At 50.5% G+C, this 22,795-nt stretch overlaps 1 protein-coding gene across 2 annotated transcripts in view; it reads left to right on the top strand.

The window, feature by feature from the left end:
- Positions 1-22,795, top strand: part of PTPRT (protein tyrosine phosphatase receptor type T) — a 1,014,747-nt gene that overhangs the window by 949,149 nt on the left and 42,803 nt on the right. For both annotated transcript variants that reach the window (XM_040638323.1, XM_040638322.1), the window contains 4 exons: positions 7,832-7,908; positions 15,837-15,873; positions 17,249-17,346; positions 20,377-20,493. In XM_040638323.1, coding sequence (XP_040494257.1) covers positions 7,832-7,908; positions 15,837-15,873; positions 17,249-17,346; positions 20,377-20,493 — 329 coding nt within the window. The remainder of the gene's footprint in view (positions 1-7,831; positions 7,909-15,836; positions 15,874-17,248; positions 17,347-20,376; positions 20,494-22,795) is intronic.

The raw sequence follows: 22,795 nt of genomic DNA, 5'->3' as shown, positions 1-22,795 counted from the left end.
CAGAAAGTTCCTTTAGTGGAGCGTGGACTGGACACCCTGCTTAGGATGAAGCAGTAAATGCATCAGGTGGTCCTGTGTGTCTCTGACTTCTCCCAGCACTCTGCCTCTCTGTTTAACCCCTCTGCCCACCCCCCAAAGGCTCCAACTAGGTCCGTGCAGAGGGGAGCCACTCAACCTCAGCCAGCACGGAATGGGCAGAGCAAGGAGGTCCAGAGACTGCCAGGCTATTTCCCTCTCCTGCCCCAGCCACCCTCTCTCTTGATAATGGTAATTCAATCAAGATTGAAGGTGCAGACCTTTAGCTTCAATGAGGTACCAGGCAGTCTCAGTGGAATTGTCTGCCTCCTCCCTATCCACTCGTGCAAGATGATGGCATTAACATTTCCAATCCTTCTAGAAAATGGTATTTCAGCTCCACAGTTCATTGTAATGAGCCAAATCTCTTTTCTCTGAAAAATTGCACCTTTTCTTTACCCTCCCGAGTGCCCAGAAGACAGGAAGAAAGCACATCGTATATCCAAGTAATAGTCTCTCCCCAGCCCCACCTCTGTCAAGTGATTCTCTTCTTAAGTGGATTCCACTTGAGAAGACCCATTTGTTGGGCTACCTTTGATGGGGAGGAGAGGAGGAGAGGTTCTGGTTTGTTTGGAGAGTTAAAATGGCACACAAGAGGAAAGAGCCCTCTCCTCTGGGGTGGGGGTGGAAACGCAATGGGTTGGGCAGTGTTGGAGTCAGAACTGGCACAGAAGGGGTGTGGGGGCAGTGGGTCTTGGGGTTTCAGGAGGAGTAGGGATCACACCACTCCATGAGAAAGTTCTCAATCTTACACGTTCTCCTGAGTTGTTAAACTTCTTGGAGCCTTGAGTTTCTCATCCATAAAATAGGGTGATGATACACACACACACACGCACACACACACACACACACACACACACACACACACACACCTCTCACAGGGTTACCATGACAATCAAGTGGCATAGCATCCATTAACTTTCTAAAATAGTACCTGGAACATCATACGCACGCCACACAGGTAAATTCCTCTGCCTCACCACCTAACACAAGGTGGGCGTCTAGTCTCAGGGCCCCATTCCAGAAGGATCTTTTGGTCTTTCCCAAAACAAACTGAAGTGAATAATGAGAGCACCTCAGTGCTACATACCTGAGCATTGATCAGCGCGCTCAAACCAGAGTATGCGTCAGCATCTCCTAGAGGGCTCGTTAAAATGCATATTTCTGGGCCCCACGCCGGAGTATCTGATTCAGCAGGTCTGGGCCGGGACTCAAGAATTTGCATTTCTGGCAAGCTCCCAGGCATTGCTGATGCTATTGGTCAAGGGACCACATTTTGAGAACCACTGATCTAGAATAATAATTAAACTGTATTTACATACTTGAGTTTGATTTCTTACAACACACCAGGTGCCTTCATATCTCACCTCTTTTAATCCTTGCAGTACCTCTGCAAAGGTAGATAGGATTTTGATGCCTAGTTGGATAAATGGAGACTCAGGGAAAGGAAGGAACTTGCCCCAGGTGATGTGGTTAGTGTGTGACAGACCTCCCGCCTGCCTCCAGAGTCTACCCAATCCCTTAGTCTCTCCTGCAGAGCAGAACTGGCTGCCAATCTGGGGACAGGACAGAATGGGTCTGCAGGGGGTAACGGATCAGCTATGGGGAAAGGGAGTATTGGAGCACAGGATCCAGGCACAACCTGCCAGTTCTGTGTAGAGGAAAGAGCCTTGGGTCCCAGGCCAGGTTACCTAAAATCAACTGTATGGCTATTAAGCAAGGGGACCTGGCCCTTTCTGCTTCTCAGCCTCTCAGACACAAACATGAATTCATTTATTAAGTAATTATTGAGTACCTGCCATGTGCCACACTGTAGAGGAGTTCAGTAAATAGGGTGCCCTTCCTTAAATAGAATGTGAAGCAGAGCCACAGGTTAATCAGGTAGTCACAGAAATACAGCTGCTCTAAGAGTTCCTGAGAAAAGTACAGGGAGCTCTCAGAGTCTGGGGTGGAGAGATCACAGGAGACTTCCTGAGTAAGGAACATGGAGCAGAGACCTGAAGAATGAGATGTTGTTTACTTGTGGAGGTGGGATGGGGGAGGGAGGTGTTCCTTTACACGTGCAAAGGCCCTGTGGTCAGAGCAGACATTGTGCATTTGAGCAACTGAAAAAAGAGCATAGTTATCAGCATAGTATTTGGGGAGGGGAGCATGAGGCTAGACTGGGAAGTGGGTCCCAAACCATCAGATCATGCAAAGCATTGTGGGCTTTGTTCCCTGTTAGTGCTGTCCTGAGCTGATTCATACCAGCTTGCAAGAACAGATTGTTAAATTTTCAGGAATTTTGGGAGCTAGTTGATGCCATGTTGGTAGCTTGAAATTAGTCATGGTGGGAGTATTTATACCACAGAAATCAGCAGACTGTACCGATCAGGGCCTTTTTTCCCTCCAGAGAGCTGTTTGTTAAACATTTAACAACATACCACTGGTCTTTGTCCTAAAATGACAAGGAACAGATTGATTCCAGAGGGACGGTGTTTCTGTTCCCCTGGAGTTGTGTTCCGCGGAGTTCTTTGGATATCCATGTCTTTGCAGCTATGTCTCCTCTCCCCTGGCCACCACCAGTTTTCTGCTCCCCACGGGTCTGTTCTTGCCCGTCTCCCACCTCAGCTGAGAGCCAGGTGGGGCCAGCCTCCTCTCACCTCACCATGAAGAAGTTTGCTTCTCCTCTGTGTGACTCTTCTCAGCATCTTGTCTGGAATATCAAACGAGGAGTACCAAATTAGCTGTTTTTCAGGCTTGCGAAATGTAGATAGAGCATAATGAACGTTCTGGGCTGCTTGTAAATTACCTTGTATAAACTCCTTCACATCGCCCGCTGCCCCATCTTTCTCCATGTGCCTGTGGATAAACACAATTTTTTATCCTTCTAATTATATAAAGTTAGAGGAAGAAGGGGACACGGAATAATATTAGCATCTCCCAGAAGGAATAAATAAACCATGAGGACACTGCTACTCCTCGCAATGCCTTTCTGGTGGGCTGACGGCTGAGCTCTGCCCTTTCGAGAATATACGCCATAGCTGTTTGCCTCTGCAGGTTTACATCTGCTACAGAAGGGCAGGTGGGGAACACCGCGTTTCTAAGCATCACAGCCATGAGCCTTACCTCCAGCCCAGAACCACCATTTATTAAACACCTGCTGCATACCAGGCACTGTTCTACTACTTTTTTTTTTTTTTTAGAGCAGTCTTAGGTTTCAGAAGAAGTGAGCGGAATGTACAGAGAGGGTTCGCATGTGCTGCCTGCCTCCCTCCCACATTCAGATCCCCTGTTACTAACACCTTGCATCCGTGTGCTATGTTTGTTACAATTAATGAACCAGTCTTGATCCATTATTATTATCTAAAGTCCATAGTTTCGTCTACTCTTTGTGTTGTGTAGTTCGGTGGGACTTTAAAAATGTGTAAGGACATGTATCCACTGCTACAGTATCATACAGAATCATTTCAGGGGCCTAAAATGCCCCTGTGTCCCACCTGGTCATCCCGTCACCAAGTCCCTGATTATTTACCTTGTCCATACCGAGTGTCACAGAGCGGGACTCACACAGTATGAAGCCTTTGCAGACTCGCTTGTTCACGTAGCAGTAGGCATGTACATTTCCTCCCTGTTTTTTCGTGGCTTGATCATTCATCTCTAAATATCACTGAATGATAGTCCACTGTGTGGGTATACATTTGTCTATCCATTCATGTATCGAAGGACATCTTGGATTGTTTTACCCCTAAGTTTTGGCAGTTGTGAGCAAAGCTGCTATAAACATTTGTGTGCAAGTTTTTGTATGGACATAAATTTCCAACTCAGTTGGGTAAATACCAAAGACAGCAATTGCTGGAATCATATGATAAGAGTATGTTTAGTTTTAAAAGAAACTGCCGAACTCTCTCCCAAAGTGGCTGTTACCATTTTGCATTCCCACTAGCAGCAAACCGAGAGTTCCTGTGGCTCCATAGCCTCACCAGCATTTGGTGTTGTCAGTGTTCCAGAGTTGGGCCATTCTAGTAGGTGTTATGGAGATACCTCGTTCTTTTAATTTGAAATTCCCTAATGACATATGTTGTTGAACATTTTTCATATACTTATTTGCCATGGGTGTATCTTTTTGCTGAGGTGTCTGTTCAGATCTTTTGCCCATTTTTTAAAATTGGGTTGTTTTCTTCTTGTTGAATTTAAGAGTTCTTTGTATATTGTGGATAAAGTCCTTTATCTGATATTCTGCAAATATTTTCTCCCAGTCTGTGGCTTGTCTTTTCATTCTCTTAATGCCCTCACACTTTTCATGCCTGCATTTTCTCATTCAATCCCCCAACACTCCGTGAGATATATAGTATTGGCTCCACTTTGCTAAGCAACCCAAGCTAAGAGAAATCAATTGACTTACTAAGTGATACGGCTAAGATTTGAACCCAGATCTGACCCTCAGCTCCCTACCTCACATCATCGGTGTATCCCACTTGCCACAGGTTAGCCCTCTGGGAATGAATCTTGGTATTTGCATAATAAAACAGCCTTTCACAGCCTCAGAAAATAGAGGTATCCTGTATTTGGCTGCTTTGCAGAGCCCAGCATGGGTATTTGCATCTAAATGCCTTAATATGGGGTGGAGAGGCGGAGAGCCCTCTGTAACCTAACCCCTGCCTACCTCCCTCTCTCTTCTCCTGTGGCCAATCCCCTCACACTGTGTCCACAAGACAGGAAATGGTTTTCAGCCTCCCCAGTGTGCTTGCTTTTTCAGGAGCACTGCCTTCTCTTTCCTTGTTCCCTCTGCTGGAAGGACCCTTCCTCACTGTCCACTGGTCAAGTCTTAGCCCACTTTCAATGCCTCATTCGTATACTACCACTTCACAAAGCCCCCCTTTCTCCACTTTCTAGACCACGGAGTTCTACTCCTGTGTACAATCCGTCTCCCACACGGCACTGACAAATTCCTTAAGCATGAGCAACGCTTTGACGATACTTCCTTAGGCCATTCAAGCAGCCTGCACATAGTAGGTTCTTCATAAATGGATGAACACAAGATACCGACAAACACCATCCTCTGGTGGGTAGAGGCCCCTTTCATCTTTAACAATATTTAACTTAAATAAGTTTTGTTTCTTTTTGGTTTTTTAAATCATCTTTGCTTTCAGATTTTAACTTTCATTTTATGTTAAAGAAAATTCGCTCTCCACATTTTGAACCAGAATCTCCATTTCCCATGCTATAGACCCCAGGGGCAGTCATAACTCAATAAATAAAGGAGATGTTTGAATCAATAAGTCATTAGTGAGACCAATGAGTAAAAGCACAATGTGCATTTTTACTTTTTTAAGGCTTATCGTTTTTGTAACCACTGGTAATGGGGCTTAACAGTCTCGGCTCAGAGTCAGGTGCTGGGCCTTATCTGACTCCTTGCTCCTGGAGCAGGGCAGGGGTCCTCCGGGAAGTCCCATTCCTGGGGCTAGAATACTGCAGGATCTGAGACCAAACATTTGCACAGACTCCAGGAGCAGTGCCTGCCAGATGCTAGTAGAAGTCCAGGGACAGCACCATGTGTGGATGGGGAAGGGATTCGAGATGGAATCCCAGCTCTGCCGCTTGCAGACTGCATAACGTTGGGAATGTGCTTAACCTCTCTGAGCCCCCGTCTCTTCATCTGTGAAATGGGAAGAATCAACATACTATATCATCATAGTATTATTGTAGTAATTCACAGAGCTGTGTTGAGGAATAAATGATTGAGCGAGATCTTATCTGTAAAGTCTGATACTGTCCATGAACTCTGTAAATGTGAACTTCAGACTCCCGACTTCACACCGCACTCCCCCACCACCCCAAAGAGATGAGTTAGACCTCCCACCTGCAACTCTCGCCCATGAGGAGTAAGCAAAGTGGCATCCGGTGTATCTCTGTGTCTATCATAGTCCCTGGCATGGTCAAGGACTAATTTTTGAATTTTTAAATTAATGGATATGAAGTAATGTCCTATCCAGTCCTGGGCCTGCTTGTCCATCCTCGGACCCATTCCTTGCCTTCTCCTCTTCAACCTTGTCTCGCAGGGAACTGACCCCTGCAGGTTGCATTTCTCAGTCTCTTGCCAGCTTGCGTCTGGCTGGCTTTGGCCAAGGACATGCCCTGGTGGGAGATTGGGAGTCAGGGAAAGGAAGAAGCCAGGGGTACACCTTCCACTCTGCCCAGTCGCAGACTCCTCCTTTAGCAGTGAGAGAGGCTCCTCTTTTTCTCCAGCTCCCACCAGAGAGGCTCATGGGCTCCAGTTTCCATGGGGGGCCCCAGCCCCCAGCTCTGATAACCTCGCCTCCTCCGTCTGCCCCGCTGTCCGCAGGGAGGCAGCATCTCCTCACTAGTGCTGGTGTCTGAGTTACGCAGCCTCTCTCCGGCTTTTCAGCTCTTCCATCAGTGGCTAGCCCATTCTCTGGCATCAATTCCCCCTGCCGAGGACACTTGAAGCCGTTTCCAATATCCTGCTTAGACCCCTCTTTGGAAGCAGCAGTGTCTGAGCTCAGAGTTCAGAGAACCCACTCTTTCAAGTTCTGCCACGCACGAGTCATGTGGCAGGTCCAGTCCTTGTGAGCCTCAGTGTCCTCATTTGTAACAGGGCTATGCTGCTTGTCTCCCAGGATCACTGCGAGAGTCCAACAAGGTGATCCATTCATACGCTCACTAAGGATTTGTGGAGCTCCTGCCGCGGGTGGAGGCACAGAGGATGGAAACAGGGAACAAAGCACTAATGTCCCTGTCCTCGGGGGCTTCCGGTTTGCAGTAATAGATGTGCCCGTAAACTGCAAAGGGCTGCATAAGTCTTAGCAGGATACGCTGAACCAGCCTCCTGACCCCGGGGACACTTGCTGGGAACCCTAGCCCTGTTCTAGACCAGGTAGTGGAGGCAGTGACATGCAGCGGTGGGTGACAGGGACCTGGAGAGCGAGCTGAGCCCCTCGTCCCACCAGACCCAGGCAGGGTTTTTTGTTCGTGTGCGTCTGTTCGTGCATCACAGTGCGCTTTAATTAGTTGTAAAGGATTAGCCTGATTTTTCTGCATGAGGGTTGTTTTTTTTTAATGGTGTTTATTTGATGTTATTTGAAGTAAAAGTGCCATTGACTAAACCCTGCAAATCTTGTTTATGCCTGGATTGTGTCTGAAATGGTGTTCTCCGTAACACGTTTTTAGTTATTGATGACCTCTTTTATAACGACGGAGCCAGCTTCCCTTGAATGATTGTATCGATAACAATATGTGGCCAACAATCTATTTGCAACAATTCTCCAAGAGGCAAAAGAAAAGCATTTGTGCACATGTGGAAAATAGGTAAATTTGCCGTTTTTAAGCAATAATGAAAACGGAGCGTGTTAGTTCGGATCCGGCACTTCCCGCCTCCTGAGTGTTTTGATCTCTCTCGCACTGTCGTGTGAAGAAGGTATTTCTACTGCCCTTTTAATGACAAAATCACTAAGACTTAAAGAAGCAGGCGACTCACCCAGGTGGGTCATGACGAGAGCTAGAAGGGCAGGTGGAAAAAAGAGAAGGAGAACACACAGTGCTTTGTAAGGCACAGTGATCTCCCTGAGCCCCAACTGCCTCATCTGTAAATGGGGACAATAACAGGGTGGGGCCAAGGGGTCAAACAGGAGAGGATGTGAGAAGCAGCATGAGGGCTGTATTACTAATGCCTGGTGGCTCTGCGGCAGGGCAGTGCTGGCCCCTCACCGCCGGCCCCTCACCGCCCACCCCCTTGTTTTCTGCTCTCTCGCTGCAGATGACCATTCCCGGGTGAGGCTGCTGGTGCTGGACGGAGACCCGCATTCCGACTACATCAACGCCAACTACATTGATGTGAGAGTCTTCATGGGGCTTGGGCAACCAGACTCTGGGGTGTTTGTAGCAGGCTCAAGCCCTGTGGCTGTCCCCCAGCCGCTCCCCCACAAGGTGGCCCTCCCAGAACGTGTCCAGAGGGGTCTGGCTCCTCCCGGATTTGTGTAATTAGCATAACCCACGTTGGTGATCCGTCTAAAGCTGCATCGTCTTTGGGGCTGGCTGGCGTAGCCTGCTCTGTGGGGCCCCAGGACAGCTGCCCGTCTTGTTCATTCACCCATTAATTCATTTGTACGTGTGTCTGTTTGTCCATCCATTCATTCATTTGAAGGTATAGCCATTTATGCAACACAAATTTAAAAGTGCCTGCTGTGTGCCAGATGCTATGGGAGCCATAAAACTAAAATCACCATGGTCTCTACCCTTTAAAACCTGAGCAGGAAGATAAGCTATGCACATCAATAATTCCAGGGCAAACTGGAAAGCGGTAAGTGTCATATGTTCAGATAAAATGCTGCAGGGATTCAGAGGTGGGGGAAAAAATCGCTTCTTCCATCAGGAATGCAAAATGTGATATGAACCAAAAGCTTCAAGCACAGGATGAATTTAAAATTAAAGAGGGGGAAGATGGGCCTCTCGTTACAACAGCACAAGCCAAAATGTAGCAGCTGGAAGCAGAGTCTGCAGCAGCTCAGGTTGAGGAGAGCAGAGACGATGCCGTGGGAATAGAGGAAAATAAGGTTGGAGCTAGATCATCGGTGGTTTACGATCAAACTTAGAAGCCGGGCTTGATTCTGTAGGCAAGAGAAAGCTGCTGGAAGTTCTTGATCATGCGGGTGAACGGTGCAGAGCTGAGCTGTGGGATGATTTATCTATCGCCAAGGGTCAGATAGATCCGAGGGAGGAGATTCCGGGATTCAGACTCCCAGTTAGGAAAGGGGCTGCTTCGCCATGGAAGGGAGAGGGTTTGCAAAGGCGGAGCATGGCCGCCAGGGGCAGATGGATGGCCTGACCTCAGCTAGGAGCCTGAGGGCCTTGACACGTGGCGGAGATCACCTCGGTCCCTCTGATGCCCAGGTGTTTCTATAGACAGGCTATGAAGTAGAGGGGTGTGCGTTTGAATTCCCCCCATCTAGGCTGATCCAGATGATTCAGAGGTGATTGATTCAACAAATATGTATTGAGCCTTGTGTTAGTCATTGGTCTGTTTGCTCTCAGATCTATTTCTTGTCCTTCCCCATTCTGCTTTGCATTGCTCATATGAGTATGTGTGTGATAGTGTGCCTGTGAGTTTTTATGTGTGTGTGATAGTGTGTGAATGTGTGTGTATATGAGTGTGTGTGTGATAGTGTGCCTGTGAGTGTGTATGTGTGTGAGTGTGTGTGTATGTGTGCATGTGTGGCAGGAAGGAGAACAAGCCAACCCCTGCGGGGAAGGTGCTGATGGGAGATTGGAGCATGAAAGGAAAGCTGGTGTCCGGCTCCTCTCACTTCCTCGGGTGGCAGCTCCGGCAGTGGCTGCATCCCAGCTGTGGCACCAGCTTCCACCAGGCAGACCCACCAGAATTCCTGCCCCTGCCGGGCAGCCCCAGCTCTGGGGTCTGGCAGCTTCTCTTCCTCCCACCGTCCACTAGTTCCAGGGGCGGTTACAGTCTCCTACTGGTGCCGGTCTCTGCGTTGCCACTCTGTGCCCTGGTTAACATCTCAGCTCCTCTGTCACTGATGTCACCAGCACCCCATGCTGAATTCCCTGCATCTGAAACACCCTGGGTAGTTTCAAGTCTCCACCTGAACCCTGGCTTATAAAGGGCCTTCCCACGGTCAGGATCTGGAGCTGGAGTTTCAGTGGAAGTCAAGGTAGACACAGTCTCTGTCCCCGTGGCCCTCCCAGGAAAGTTCACAAGGAGGTGGCCAGTTCAGAGCAGCCTGCCTCGAGCCTGGACAAAGCATATCCGCCCATCACAGCTCCGGCCTCTCCCTCATGCATCTAGTATTCATTTCTCAGACACTGGGCCGGTTCTCCACTGTGTGCTGGAAATCCAGACCTGAAAAGGAGACTCAGATCTGGTGAGGGAGTTGGGTAAGAAGAGACCCTCACAGAGCAGGACCTGTGTGAACATAAAGGAAAACCAAAGCTTTGGTTGGGGTGGGAGTGGGTAGTCAGGGGAGCCTTCATGGAGGAAGTGATACAATGTTGCCTTAGTCAATGAGTAAGAGTCCAACAGGCAAGAAGGATTGATAGTAACCTAAGATCACCTCTTGCGTATCAGCATTACTTTAACTAGTACCACAACCTCACAAGGTAAGTGCCATTACTACCCATTTCCAGATGAGTTAGCTGAGGCTCTCAATATTAGCTTATCCAGGATCACACTGCTGGATGTGGAGGAGGAGGGAGCAGGAGTCTGGATCAGGGGTGGCTTCCCCACCGTGTTCTGCTGGCTTCAATAATAACAGTAAAGCAATGACAGTAGCCAGTGGCTCTAAATGAGTCATGTTTGGGCCTTGTGATGGGTGGTTTTAAAGGAGTTAGTTTATGGAGACCCCTCAATAGCCCCCCAAGTTAGGTAATCATCCCCATTTTTCAGAAAGGGAAGCTGAGGTTTAAAGAGATGGCAAAGTTTGGGGTGCCTGGGTGGCTCAGTCAGTTAAGCGCCCAACTCTTAATTTCGGCTCAGGTCATGATCTCAGGGTTAGGAGAGCAAGCCCCACATCAGGCTCTGTGCTGAGCGTGGAGCCTGCCTGGGATTCTCTCGCTCCTTCTGCCTCTGTCCCTTTCCCCTACCCTTCTGTCTGTCTGTCTCTCCCTCTCAAAAAAAAAAAAAAAAAGTTTAAAGAGATTGCAAAGCTTTAGTAAGGCCATGCATCTGGTCAGCAGCAGAACCAAACTAGGAACCAGACCAGAATAACTCCCAGTCCGGAGCCTTTCCTCCTGCCCCTCCCCCCATCCACTCCCAGACAGCATCCTGCATCCAGCACATAGTGGGGACTCAGTTAGCATGCAGTTAAGCACACTAAACTCGTTCCTTCCGGTTTCCGCTTGACCTTGTCTGCAGCTGAGTACTCGTGGCAACCCCGGAGGCCCACAGAGGGTCTGCCAGCCCAAGGTGCCATATATAGCATTTGTCCTCTGAGTGGTAACCCTCCCACAACAGTTACTTTCCTAGATAGATGCTTCTCTAGATAAAGTGGCGCGAACATCTGACTCCAGCCAGAGCCAAGATGCACTTTGGTGTGTGACAGGCAACACACGAAATCGCTTCAAATGCAGGTGAATCCTTGCGACATCAGCACTAAAAACGCCTGCCGTTCCTGCCAGGTTTTATCATTACAGTGCATTCCGCAAGCCTTTAAGGATACGAAACCAGGGGTTGAGGCTAAGATCCTTGCTCAAGGTTACATGGCTAGAATCCAGTTCTCTGTGCGCTAAGGACACCCCACCACCTTCTCCCTCTCGAAGAAGTAGATTGTGCAGACAGGCCAAACAGCCCCTGCGGGATGCTGTCTTCATCTGTGACTCTGGCCTCTGCTGGATCTCAGCTCCTAGAGTCAGGGGTTCGCGAGACCAGAGTCACGAATTCAGCCGTTGTTGGGCCTGTTGAGTCCAGGCCTTTCTGCTTACTAGCCTTATGATCTTACTGACTTGTTCTGATATCCGTAAAGTGGGGCATGAATATGATACCCAGTGTATCTGTCAGTCTTCCATTAGGACACAGAGGCTCAAAGGGAGTAACGGGGGGCAGGGGAGTTAACAAGGTAGGAACAGGGTTAAGGGAAACCAGCAGGGTGGGGTGCAGTATCCCCGGGCTAGAAGCAGCAGCCTCTGACAGAGTCAGTGCCAACCTCGGCGGCCTGACGGGGCAGACCTAGAAGAACATACACCCCAGTCTCCCCAAGGCCTCTGAGCTCCTGCTTCTGCCCCCCCTCTCCGCCCTTGGCTGAATCCAGCTGGAAACCAGAAGCCGTGGAACCCCATGATGGTAGTCCATACAGGTCAGCGTCCATCCCACAGCACAGAGCAGAGTCTGGAAGGGAAAAGCGGGAACATGGGGACAGGGGGCGGAGAAGACACCAAGCACAAGCACCTCCTAGTACCCTGTTACCAGTATGGGGCAGAGTGGGGGGTGGGGAATCCCATTAACTGTGAACCTACTGTGTACTCCAACAAACTTAAAATTCCTGTAGTCCTTTTAGGGATTCCTGCCAAGACACATGCTAGATAGTTCTCTAGGTCCCCACTCTTTTGCCCCGGTCTCCACCCCCACTGAAATCCTCCCGGACATTTGCTCTCAGAAGAGCAAACTGCCCACGCTGGAATCATTTATCCACAATTGGATCTTGATGATCCATTAAAACAACTCCATTTGAATAATGAGCTGGCTGGGGCCAGCCCTGTCTGTGCCTCCAGAGGCCACGGTTCTGCTACCATCTGAACCGTCCCACTGGCGGGCTTGTTTGCACACCCGAGAATGTATTGGCCACTTGAATCTGTTATAAATTACCAGTCTGGAAATAAATATCGTATCTGGGTCCCCAGTAAGTAACAGATGCCTGAGTTCAGAGTGAGATAAATGCGTTTTGGATGCAAGCCTCTTTCCCATTGCTCACAGACGGATGGAGGCAGGCCCGGTGCTGGTTTGCAGTCGATCTGTGTGCTGTGTAGGTGGGACTTAAATGAACTCAAAGTTCTTTTAAGGTTAGGAAGTTTTCTGTACCAGTTCTTGGCAAATCCCCAGTAAAGCCCCAGTCGAGCAATACATTTCCTTTTATCTCCGGTGCTAAGGAATCTCGTGGTTAGAACGTTTTCTCTTTGGGGACTCGGTGGGGTCTTGGAGACCAGAGAGGGCCTCTTTACTCCCATGCAGCGTGCAGACAGGCACACAGCGTGCGTGCATGCGTTCGATATGCGTTTATCAAGGCTGATGGCCTGGGCAGACTTGGTGCTGGAGACGCAGCCACGAGCAAGCCGCAGACAGCCCTGCCCTATCGGCACGCTCGCTCCACTGGGGAGACAGACAGTGAGCACGTCCATAAACAAGGAACATTCTGCCGTTGAGTGATAAGTGCCCTGAAGAAAAGTAAATCAGAGAAATGTGAGAGGGGCCAACAGGGTGGTCAGGGGAGGCTCTCTGTGAAGTGACTGACAACCGAGCAGAAGCCGGGCTGGAGGGAGAGAGCAAACCACCGAGCTCACTGGGGACAGATGCAGCAGGCACAGGGAATGGCCCGTGCAAAGGCCTCTAGATGGAAACGTGACTCCTGTTTCTGAAGAAGAGCAAGACAGCCCGTGAGCCAGCAGAAGGGTGATAGGAACCGAGCATGCTGCTGGAGGGAGGAACCAGGAACGCCATGAAGCGTGCCCAGCCTCATCTCCAAGACCTGTTTATGCTTGTCTGCCACCCACCGGCCTTTGCTGAAGGCTGCCCCAAGCTCTGAGGGGCAGGCGCCATGGCCCATGGGGAGAAGAGTCCAAAAACCGTATTGCAGCTCATGTGGTCCGTGTGTTGTTTGGGCATGTGCAGAAGCCTACAGGACCGCGCAGGAGGAGGGAGGTCTCGTTCGAGGTGCGGTGCCGGGAAGCTGGGACACAGGGCCCTGGGGAGGGCGAGGAGAGGGACAACTGGCAGCGAGGCTAGAGACGGATGATTAGTCCTGAGCTAGGACATTCAGACATTATTGTGCAGACAGCGGGGAGCCATTGCAGGCCATTTGGTGGGGAAATAACATAATCCAATATGCACTGGAGAGTTCGCTCTGGTTGGAAGCTGATGGGCAGGCAATGGGACCAAACTGGAGGCAGGGAGGCCAGCAAGCAGCCAGTGCTTTGGCTTGGGTCAGGAAGGACAAGGACTGTAACTAGGAGTGATGATGTGGGTGACTGAAGAGGGCGGGCTTGAGAAACCACATTCTTCCCCACTCTGGGGGACGATTTTCTGTTGCCAGACCTACTCAAGAAAATTCCCAGAGTGTAATTCTTCTGCAGTGGGAAACCCTGTCTATCTTGAGTTGAAGGAACAGAGAGCTCCTGGTCTCTCTCACCTGCCTTCCTACTTCTCATGTCTCAGAGAGGGGCTCGGTTTTCTATTAGAGGCAGAGCAGTGAGGAGAGGAGGGCTTCTGATCTCACCCTCTCCCATGCGGTCAACACAGGTGCTTAGTCATCTTAGGCACCCAATAAATGTTTGCCAGATGACCAATAAAATAAGAAGAAGATAAAATCGTATATGTTAAATCTTAGAATATGGTGCCTGGCACATGGTAACTGCCATATAATCCTAATAGCAACACTATGATATAAATCTAAGTACCCTCATTTGATGACAAAAAATCAGTTGAGGCACCAGGAGGTTAAGTGTTTGCTCCAGACTACACAGCTCCTAAGGGTCAGAGCCAGGATTCAGACCCGGGCCATCGGGTCCAAAGTGTGTGCACGTAACCTCCTCCAACCGTACCTTGTTTAGCTTTGCTCTCAGCCACTCGTTCACCGGGCATTTGCTCTGACTCTCCCACTGTGCGAGGCTCGATCGAACATGTCTTTAACACTTAGAGGAGGCACTGTTTGTCCTCAAGAAGCTGATAACTTCACTAAGAAGGTATCAAACCAAGAGTTTAGGAGGGGCTGTTGATTCCTAGGGAGTGTGTTCATCCACCAGTTCTGGCCACAGCACTGGCCCTGGCTTGGTGCTGACAGTGAAATCTGGCATCTCTAGGGTATGCCCAGCATTTGGAAGGTACCCACTAAATATTCATGGAGCAAGGAGAAGACTGACATGGAAAAATACACAGGGGCTCAAAAACGAGTCTTTGAATCAGAAAGTGGATCTAGAACTTGAGAGATGCCACATCTGTTTCACCATAAATCATACAGATGGCAATTCCGGCTCATTTCCTGAGTGAGAGGGCCTTGAGGCAGCTCACCCCCACCCCCAACAGGACAGAAAGACTCATCACCAGCGTTTGAAACAGAACTAGGTATTCATCCACTGTCCGGGCTTGTTTTCTCCTGAGACAGTTAACCATAAAGCCAAGTGGATTTCAGGACTGTCCGGAACCCCTCTGCAGCAGGCTCCATACTGGCATCTGTAGTTTGAAAATGTATCCATCCACCCATTCGTTCGTTCACTCATGTACTCATTCCATAAATACTACGTTCAGCGGTATGTACTAAATGCAAGTCTTTGTCCAAAACTTGAACTCTACCAAGTATGATACAGTTCCTTTCTGGAACTAGAAAGGGGATCCTCCACATATCGCCATACCCTGGCGAAAGAGAAGGCTGTCTTCAACCTCTTCCCCAATGATTAGGGTCACGGAGCACGGAGTAACCCCACGCCAGAGCGCGGCAGGGCCTCCTGGGACACTGCAACATACAGGGATATCAGAAACTGATCTCTGAATCAGAAAGTGGCTTCATCTGCCTCTAGGTCACACCTGCACGGGGCTCTCCCTGGTGAGTGGGACTTCCAATTCCAAGCCCAGCCGTGTGGCACAGAGAGGCATGGTGGCATTCTTCCCAATTTTTTTTCTGATCCTTACTCATGCTGGGGGCCAATGATGCAATGGTTTTCTTCTGTCAGGTGCCCTACAGAGACTCACACAATTAGGACACAGGAAAGACTTTTTGGTGGCTTGTGTCCCACAGGAACCCCAAAATTGATTCTCCACCTCTTTCTGGGTGCATGGGCATAAGTAACGGCCACCCAGTTTTGCTTCCAAGGCAAACCTATATGGGCCCCTCCCAGGTAACTATTGTAATAGATAATTTAGTGATTTAATAAGAGCTTTCCATACGTTACCGTATTTAATCTTGGCCACTTCTCTGGGAAGTGTCTAATGCTATTCTCATCTTGCCTGTGAGGAAAACATGTCTTGTCAAGGGTAACTATTAATATTATGGTGTTTGTGAGCTTTGACTGGAGGCCCTCCACTCTGCTTCTCTCTTGTCATCCAGGGATACCATCGACCTCGGCACTACATTGCAACTCAGGGTAAGTGCTCTCCTTTTCCTCGAAGGGGTCCTCGCCCTTCACTGGAAGAGAGGAATGGGCTTCTGCCAGCAAAGAATCACACAGGTGTAGGGCTGGAGAGCCGCCAGGGGTCCCTGGGAGCGTCCATTTGTTTAGGAAGGAAAGAGGTGACAAATTGAGCTATAGGGGGAGGGACATGAGTGAGAGATGATGGAGGTTTCACTAGGAAATGGTCACAGGTGGGAAGGACCCGAAGCCTCAGCCCCAGGCATGTGCGCTCAGGGTCCACCACCGGAAACTAGAGCTGAGGGGGCCTTATCTCCTCGACGAGTGTGTGCCTAGGAGAGAGACGTAGTCAGCCATTGGGGAAAACACCTTTGCGGTACATTATCAGAGGCTTAAAAATGATCCTACCTCCCAAACCCTTTGGGGAGGAAATCCTTTGGATAATTATATATGTGGACAGGGACATATACAAAGATACTCTTCACAGTGTTATCTGTAATAGGAAAAAAGTGAAAAATCTTAAATGCCCAACAGTTGGTAGATTGCTTAAATAAAGTGTGGTACTTCTATTTTATAGAAAATTATGCAGTGAACACATACCATGCTTGGTAAGAACCTTTAAGAGCATGCAAAAATGCATATAAAAATGCATATAATAATTTGCTTATTACAGTAAATGCATATGTATAAATACATATGTGTATAAACATATACAGAAAAATGCTGCTCAGATTTTTATATCAAACACATGTATTACTTTTGCAATTGTAAAAGCGATGAAGGCCCAGGACATTGAAAGAGAAATTTCCAAGGAAATTGCTTTGGATGCTCAGATCCTATCTCGCTTTCCTTGTCCATTTCCTTTCCCTCCCTCCTATTTGGGCTCCGGAGGAATGCTCCTTGTGTTTGTCAAGCTCAAAATCGGGCCTCTACTGTGCGCACTGCGAGCATCTGGCTCCTGGCAGCTCTCTGTCCTCCTCCCCACCCCCCTGCAACCCCAGTTTCCTCCCTGTCTCTCACTCAGGTTCTGGAGCCATTTTTATGAAAACTCCCATAAGCTATATTATTAACCCATAATATAGTCCCAATAAGGTGATGGGTGGAGGGCAAGTGGGGCTGGGGGACAGCCTCTGGGCAGGAGGACAGTGGAGGGAAGAGGAAAGGCTGTGGGCATTTCCAGTGGATGCTGCAGACCTTGCTAGCTTGGAATGCCACTTTGCTTTTCCATGCTCTGGCCCCGGTCTCAGCAGCTTGGGTGTCCCAGCGAGCATCATCTGGCCTCACTCTTGTTCACCTATGCCGAGCCTGGACTGACCAAGCAGGAGGGACGGCCTCTTGGCTGCCTCCTTGCACTTGTGGTCTTTGACCCTGTCACCTTCTCTGTCGGCAGGTCCAATGCAGGAGACCGTCAAAGACTTTTGGAGAATGATCTGGCAGGAGAACTCGGCCAGCATCGTCATGGTCACGAACCTCGTGGAAGTGGGCAGGGTAAGCCCCTCCTGCTGGCCCCGCCCTCCTGAGCTCTCTCTGTGCTGTGCCTTATGGCACATGCCCCCCACTCAACACCTCACCTCACAGCAACCTGTGTGGGAGAAATCCGCTTCCCGTTGGGGAATATGACCTTTTCCCTCCAAGTCATCCTTTCTCCACCCTCGCTCCGTTGATGATGTCATTTCATACCCCTTGGGGAAATGACAGCCATCAGACATGAATGCTCATCTTCACACCACAAAGCCACAATCCTACTCGCATCTACAACCATCTTCTCGTTCTTCCCCTCTGTTATCAGGGTGAACCATAAAAGGCCATTTTTGTTGACCCGAATGGTAGCATATCTGGTGTTTGTAGAGGCTCAGCCTCAGACACAAACAAGGGACTCTTGCCCTTTCAAAGGCAATCTCAGTGCCTGGAATCACAGATTCTATGCAAGAATTTTCTCGTTTCCCCTCTCACTCGAAAAGTAACTCTTTTTCTCATTGCTCGATTATTCCCCTGAACGTACAAAACATCCTGAGTACCTTTTCCCTGAAAATATACAACAGGCAAACAAAAAGGATTCTCTTGACCCTGCTTTTCTGCCAGACTCTGAAGACACACACAGGCTCTGTTCCTCCACTCCCGTTCTCTTCTCCCCTCTCCACCCCACCCATAGTGAGCCGGTCAACATCACCAGCATCCTTCATGTTGACGAATCCAACCGCCACTTCTTTGTTCTCATCGAACTCAGCCTCTCAGAGCATCCGACCCTTTGCTCCCTAACCACTAAACCTTGATACTCCTCGGGGTTCAGGCCTTGGTCTCCTGCTCTGCTCTATCTCGACTCTCCTACGTCGTCCTTAGCTACTCCTAGGGCTTGGAAATGGGACTGCTATGGCCAGTTTGGTTTTGCTCACTTGGTAAACCGTGGCATGTGGGTGGGTGGGCTGCTGGGTTGAAAGGCAGGGTGCACAGACTAGGAGGAAGAGGGCCTCTCTGCTTACCATAGGAACTAACCGAGGAGTGGGCAGGTAAGTTTTTGTTTTGGCAAAGAACCAGATAATCCGTTAAAATAAAGAGTCCTGGCCTCCAAGATCATGGGAAAGAGAGAATCTAGGCTGTCATCGTAATCCGGGAAAGGGCTGCGGACATCTCGTGGCCTCGTAGGGTTCTGGGGCCAGGAGAGACTTTATCCTTGAGCCCACTCTCACCTCATCCCTCCCCAGCTTTACAGATGAGGAAACAGGCCCAGAGGGGCCGGAGAATCTACCCCTTAGTCCTCCAGCCGGAACCCGGCCACGTTCTCTGACTCCTAATTCTCATGCTAGTATCGTGGTCCCTCCACTCACGACCGCTCCCCAAGGCCCCGGGAGCAGCTACTGTGGACAAAAAGGCCAGGCTAGGGTTTAAGAATTCAGAGGCAAGTTCCAGCCTGTTCTGTAACATATCCCATCTTGGAGCCAGATTCCCTCGATGGACAGATCATGAATCTCATTTGCGTTTGGGGCGGGAACGGGGGCAACCTCTTGACGGAACTCCTGCTAGGAGCCGAGCACCGTGCCTGACGCTCGCTCGTGCCTTTGTTTTGATTCCGACAACTGCACGAGGCAGTGTTGCTGGTAATTACTCGGGTGGCCTGGCTTTGCATCCTGACGCCGTCCCTTCCTGGCCTGGACAGTTTTCTTAGCCTCTCAGTGCTTCTGATTCCTCATCCGTAAAACGGGGTGATAATCCTATCTGTAAAGGTTCTAGTGATAAGCGATTAAAATAATACATGTAAGGAATCTGTAGGGCACTTAGCGAGCAGTGTGAGACCCAGTGAGCTGTCAGCGAGCGTTAGCTATCCGCATTAATAGAAAGTTGAGCCTCGGAGAGATTTCAGCACTTTTTGGAAGCTACCCAGCTGCTGAGCATTAGAACCAAGCAATGCATCCGTTTGCCTGCCAAGCCTGTTGCGCTCTCGCAGCGTTTCCCTAAGTGGGTTCCGTGGGATGCTAGTCTGCAGGATGCCTAGTGAGAAGAGGGTTCCATGGTTAAATACGTTTGGGAAATGCTGTGCACTCTTTGCCCCTCTCGGAGAGTCGAGAACACATAGCGTTAGCACGTTCAACGAGCTGAGGAGTCTTGTAGCAGAGTGGCCTGTTTAATTTTGTTTAATCCAGCATTTCCCAAACTCATTTGACCACAAAACCTTTTTTTGTTTGTTTTTTTTTTTGTTTCTTGTTTTTGTTTTTGTTTTGTTTTTTTTTTACCTAACACCTATTAGCACCCAGCGGAACACACTGTGGGAAATGCCACTCTAGGCCGTGCGGCGTCCCCCGGAATGGTAATGCTTTTGTTCTTTTTAGGGGAAAACAGTGATCTCTTTTTCCTCCTGCAGAGTGTGACCTAGAGTCCAGTGTGGGACTGCCTTGTCGCTAGCATCTGCAGCCACCGCCCGGGCAGAGAGCCCAGGACTCTTCCCTTTGAGTCCCACTCCTTGCGTCCTTCTCCCAACTGAGAGCCTTTCTCCTTCCGGCCCCCAGTCACCACCTCTGGATAGTAATAGCCCTCTCCCTACCCTCTCCTCTTCCACCCCCTCGCTGCTTCCCACCTTTTATCCTCATCTCCGCTCCGCTGACACCGCCCCGCTCCCCCAACTGATCTAGCAGAAAGAGGGCTCAGCCAGAGGTAGAAAACCGGCCCCGGGACCCGGGACCAGGGACCTGACCTCCAGACTCGAGCGTGGTTTCCGGCTGTAAATGGGGTAGCACCACCTGCCTATCTCACCTTGATCAATTTGCTCACCTAGCGTGATAATGGACTTGGAGATTTTAAGGAGCTCTGCAAAAGAGGGTACCACCATTATTCCTAACGGCTCCAGTTCCTTTGGGAGAGAGCGTGGCCCTGTGCAGTTTGCCAGTCCCCGGCCAGCTGACAACCCCTTGGACCGAAATTCCACCCAAATCGCCCTTGGGTTTATCGGAACAGGAAGGCCAGACGAGGCGACTGCTCGTGTTCAGCCACCCCCTCATCCGTCCTTGTCTCTGTCCTTCCTCACAGGTGAAGTGTGTGCGATACTGGCCGGATGACACGGAGGTCTACGGGGACATTAAAGTCAGCCTGATTGAGACAGAGCCCCTGGCGGAGTACGTCATCCGCACCTTCACCGTCCAGAAGGTAAGCTTCCCCGTGGCTGCGGGCAGCCTGTCCCCTGGGCCAGCCAGCTCATCTGTTCATTCAGGGCACTCGTTGAGCGAAGGTCTGCTCTGCGCCCACCTGTGAGCTGGCTGAACCGTATTCCCACCACAGCCCCTGATTTGAAGCTCACTGTCCCTTCCACTACTTGCCATTTTCTGGATGCATCCATACTCATGGACCAAGTGGCCACAGACCCAGGGATTCAGAAGCACTGGGATTCACTGCTCTGAGAGCTGTGCCGTTGGGATTTGGACAAGTCCTTCTGAGGACCGAAGAAGGCACGTGCACGGTCCCGTACGTGCACGCATGGTTGATACAGGGTACACTGCTCCTGGCAGCCCCCCCTCCAGGCCCCATGCTCCTAAAGGCCCGTATCTTTAGGAACCAGGAGGAAAGGGCACTTCTCTATAACAACAGGTACATCGACGTGGCCTTAGGTTGGGTTCCTTAGAAGCAGAGCCTGAGACAAGGATTTGGGTGCAGATGGTGTATCCAGGGACCCTCTCAAGAGAAACTTGTAGGGGAGGGAGGGAAACAGGAGAGAGAAGAGGAAGGACCCAGGCAAGGAGAGTATTCAGCAGAGTCTAACCTAGGCCTGATCCTGGGGGCGGCCAGAGCAGGACCTGCACCACAGACTTGGCCCCCTTGCCTCGATCCGCCCACTGTCTGTGGACAAGCCACTGAGAGGTCAGCTCCAGAGCAAGTGGGATCCTGTGGGCTGAGGGCACTTCTCCAGAAAAGGGGAGTCACGAACAGCTAGCACTCCTACAGCTGAGGCCCAGGGACGCAGGCCACAGAAGAGGACCTGGCAGGGCCCCCGTCTCATCTGGCATGTGTGCTGTTAGTACAGGAAGTAAGATGAGTAGTGGGGACATGGGGGCACATCCTGGGCCCCACACCTGAGCAGGGAGGCCTTGGAGAATCGCAGGCAGGTGCTCAGCAAACACTGCCCGGGTCATTAGCTCAAAATCGGTTCCTGAGCCAAGGAAACAGAAAGTGGTGTCTGCCCTTGAAGAGAGCACAGTCCCATCAGGGAGGGAGAACCCCTGAGCCGTGACCACAGTGCAGGTGGTGTGGGCTCGAACAAGGGCTTCCCGGGGCTGAGTTGACCTGGAGAATGGAATGAAAACCTGAGTGTTGCTGAAGCCGTGTCCTCTTCTCCTATTTCAGCCCATCCGTCCGGTCCTTCATCTGGGCCTTCGTTCACTCCCACCTGGACTCCTGCCCCAGCCTCCTATGGGGCTCTCTGCCTCTGGTCTTGGTCCATCTCAGTTTGGGTTTTTGGGAAGCTGAGCCTGAGGCAGGGCTTTGGGTGCACTCACTGAAGCTTGAGGAAGAGCTCTGAGAAGGGGAGGAAGGGAGGGAGGTGGGGCAGGGCGGCGGAAGGAGCCGAGCAAGGGCGTGCTCTCAGCTGGAGACCAAAGCCGGCAGCTCCCATGGGAGCTCTGGGGCATGAACTCTACCACACAGTTGATCCTGTCTTGAGGCAAAGCGGTCTTCTGTTCCTCCATTCGGGTCACCCAGCATCCTGGTATGCCTAGGACCATCCTGGCTTTAGCACCAGAAGTCCCATGCCTCAGTCCTGGGCAGACTCAGCAAGTCGGCTGGGTGCTCTGCTGTCCCTTCAGCCCGAGTGCCAGCTGCCCACCCCCACCCCCAGGGAAAGTGGCTCCTGGTCCGCTGAACAATTGTCTGAAGAAGTGGGAAGCCGTGGGTGTCTGCAGCCAAGACTCAGGAGCTGGGGATGGGGGCACTGGCCCAGGAAAGGGGATCTGGGAGGGCACTGCCCCCCCAACACACCCACTCAACTCCAGGCTCCACATAGCAGCCAACACAATCCTCCCAAAATGCAAGTCCGATGGCAAACTTCCCCCCAAAATGCAAGTCTGATGACGCACTTCCCCTTCCGTGCAACCTCCCTGGAGCTCCCCAGCAAGACCCAGTGTGGGATGCAAGGCTTTCCAGCATCCAGCACCCGCCCAGCCTCCCACCCCCAGGCCCTCTGTCCACCCTTGCCTGTCTGCCACTTCCCCCCTGGGGGTGCCCTGTTTGTGATTCTGTGCACATGCCATGCTAAGTCCTGTCCCCATGCTGTTGCCTGGACTGCCTCTCTGCCTCGGAGTCCCACCATCTCTTCCGCTGGGCAGCACTCAGGCCTCTGTGTCCCATAGTGACGAGGAGTGCAGACTGTGGAGTTGGACGTCAGGGTCCAGACTGGGTTATAACTTACTAGTTGTGTGACCTAGTTGTGTTTCTTAACCTGGCTGAACCTCAATTTCCT

This window comes from Ursus maritimus, unplaced genomic scaffold, assembly GCF_017311325.1.
Source record: "Ursus maritimus isolate PB19 unplaced genomic scaffold, ASM1731132v1 scaffold_22, whole genome shotgun sequence".
Lineage (NCBI taxonomy): Eukaryota > Metazoa > Chordata > Mammalia > Carnivora > Ursidae > Ursus > Ursus maritimus.
Note: the sequence above shows the minus strand (reverse complement) of the source record. Positions and strands in the feature narration are given on the sequence as shown.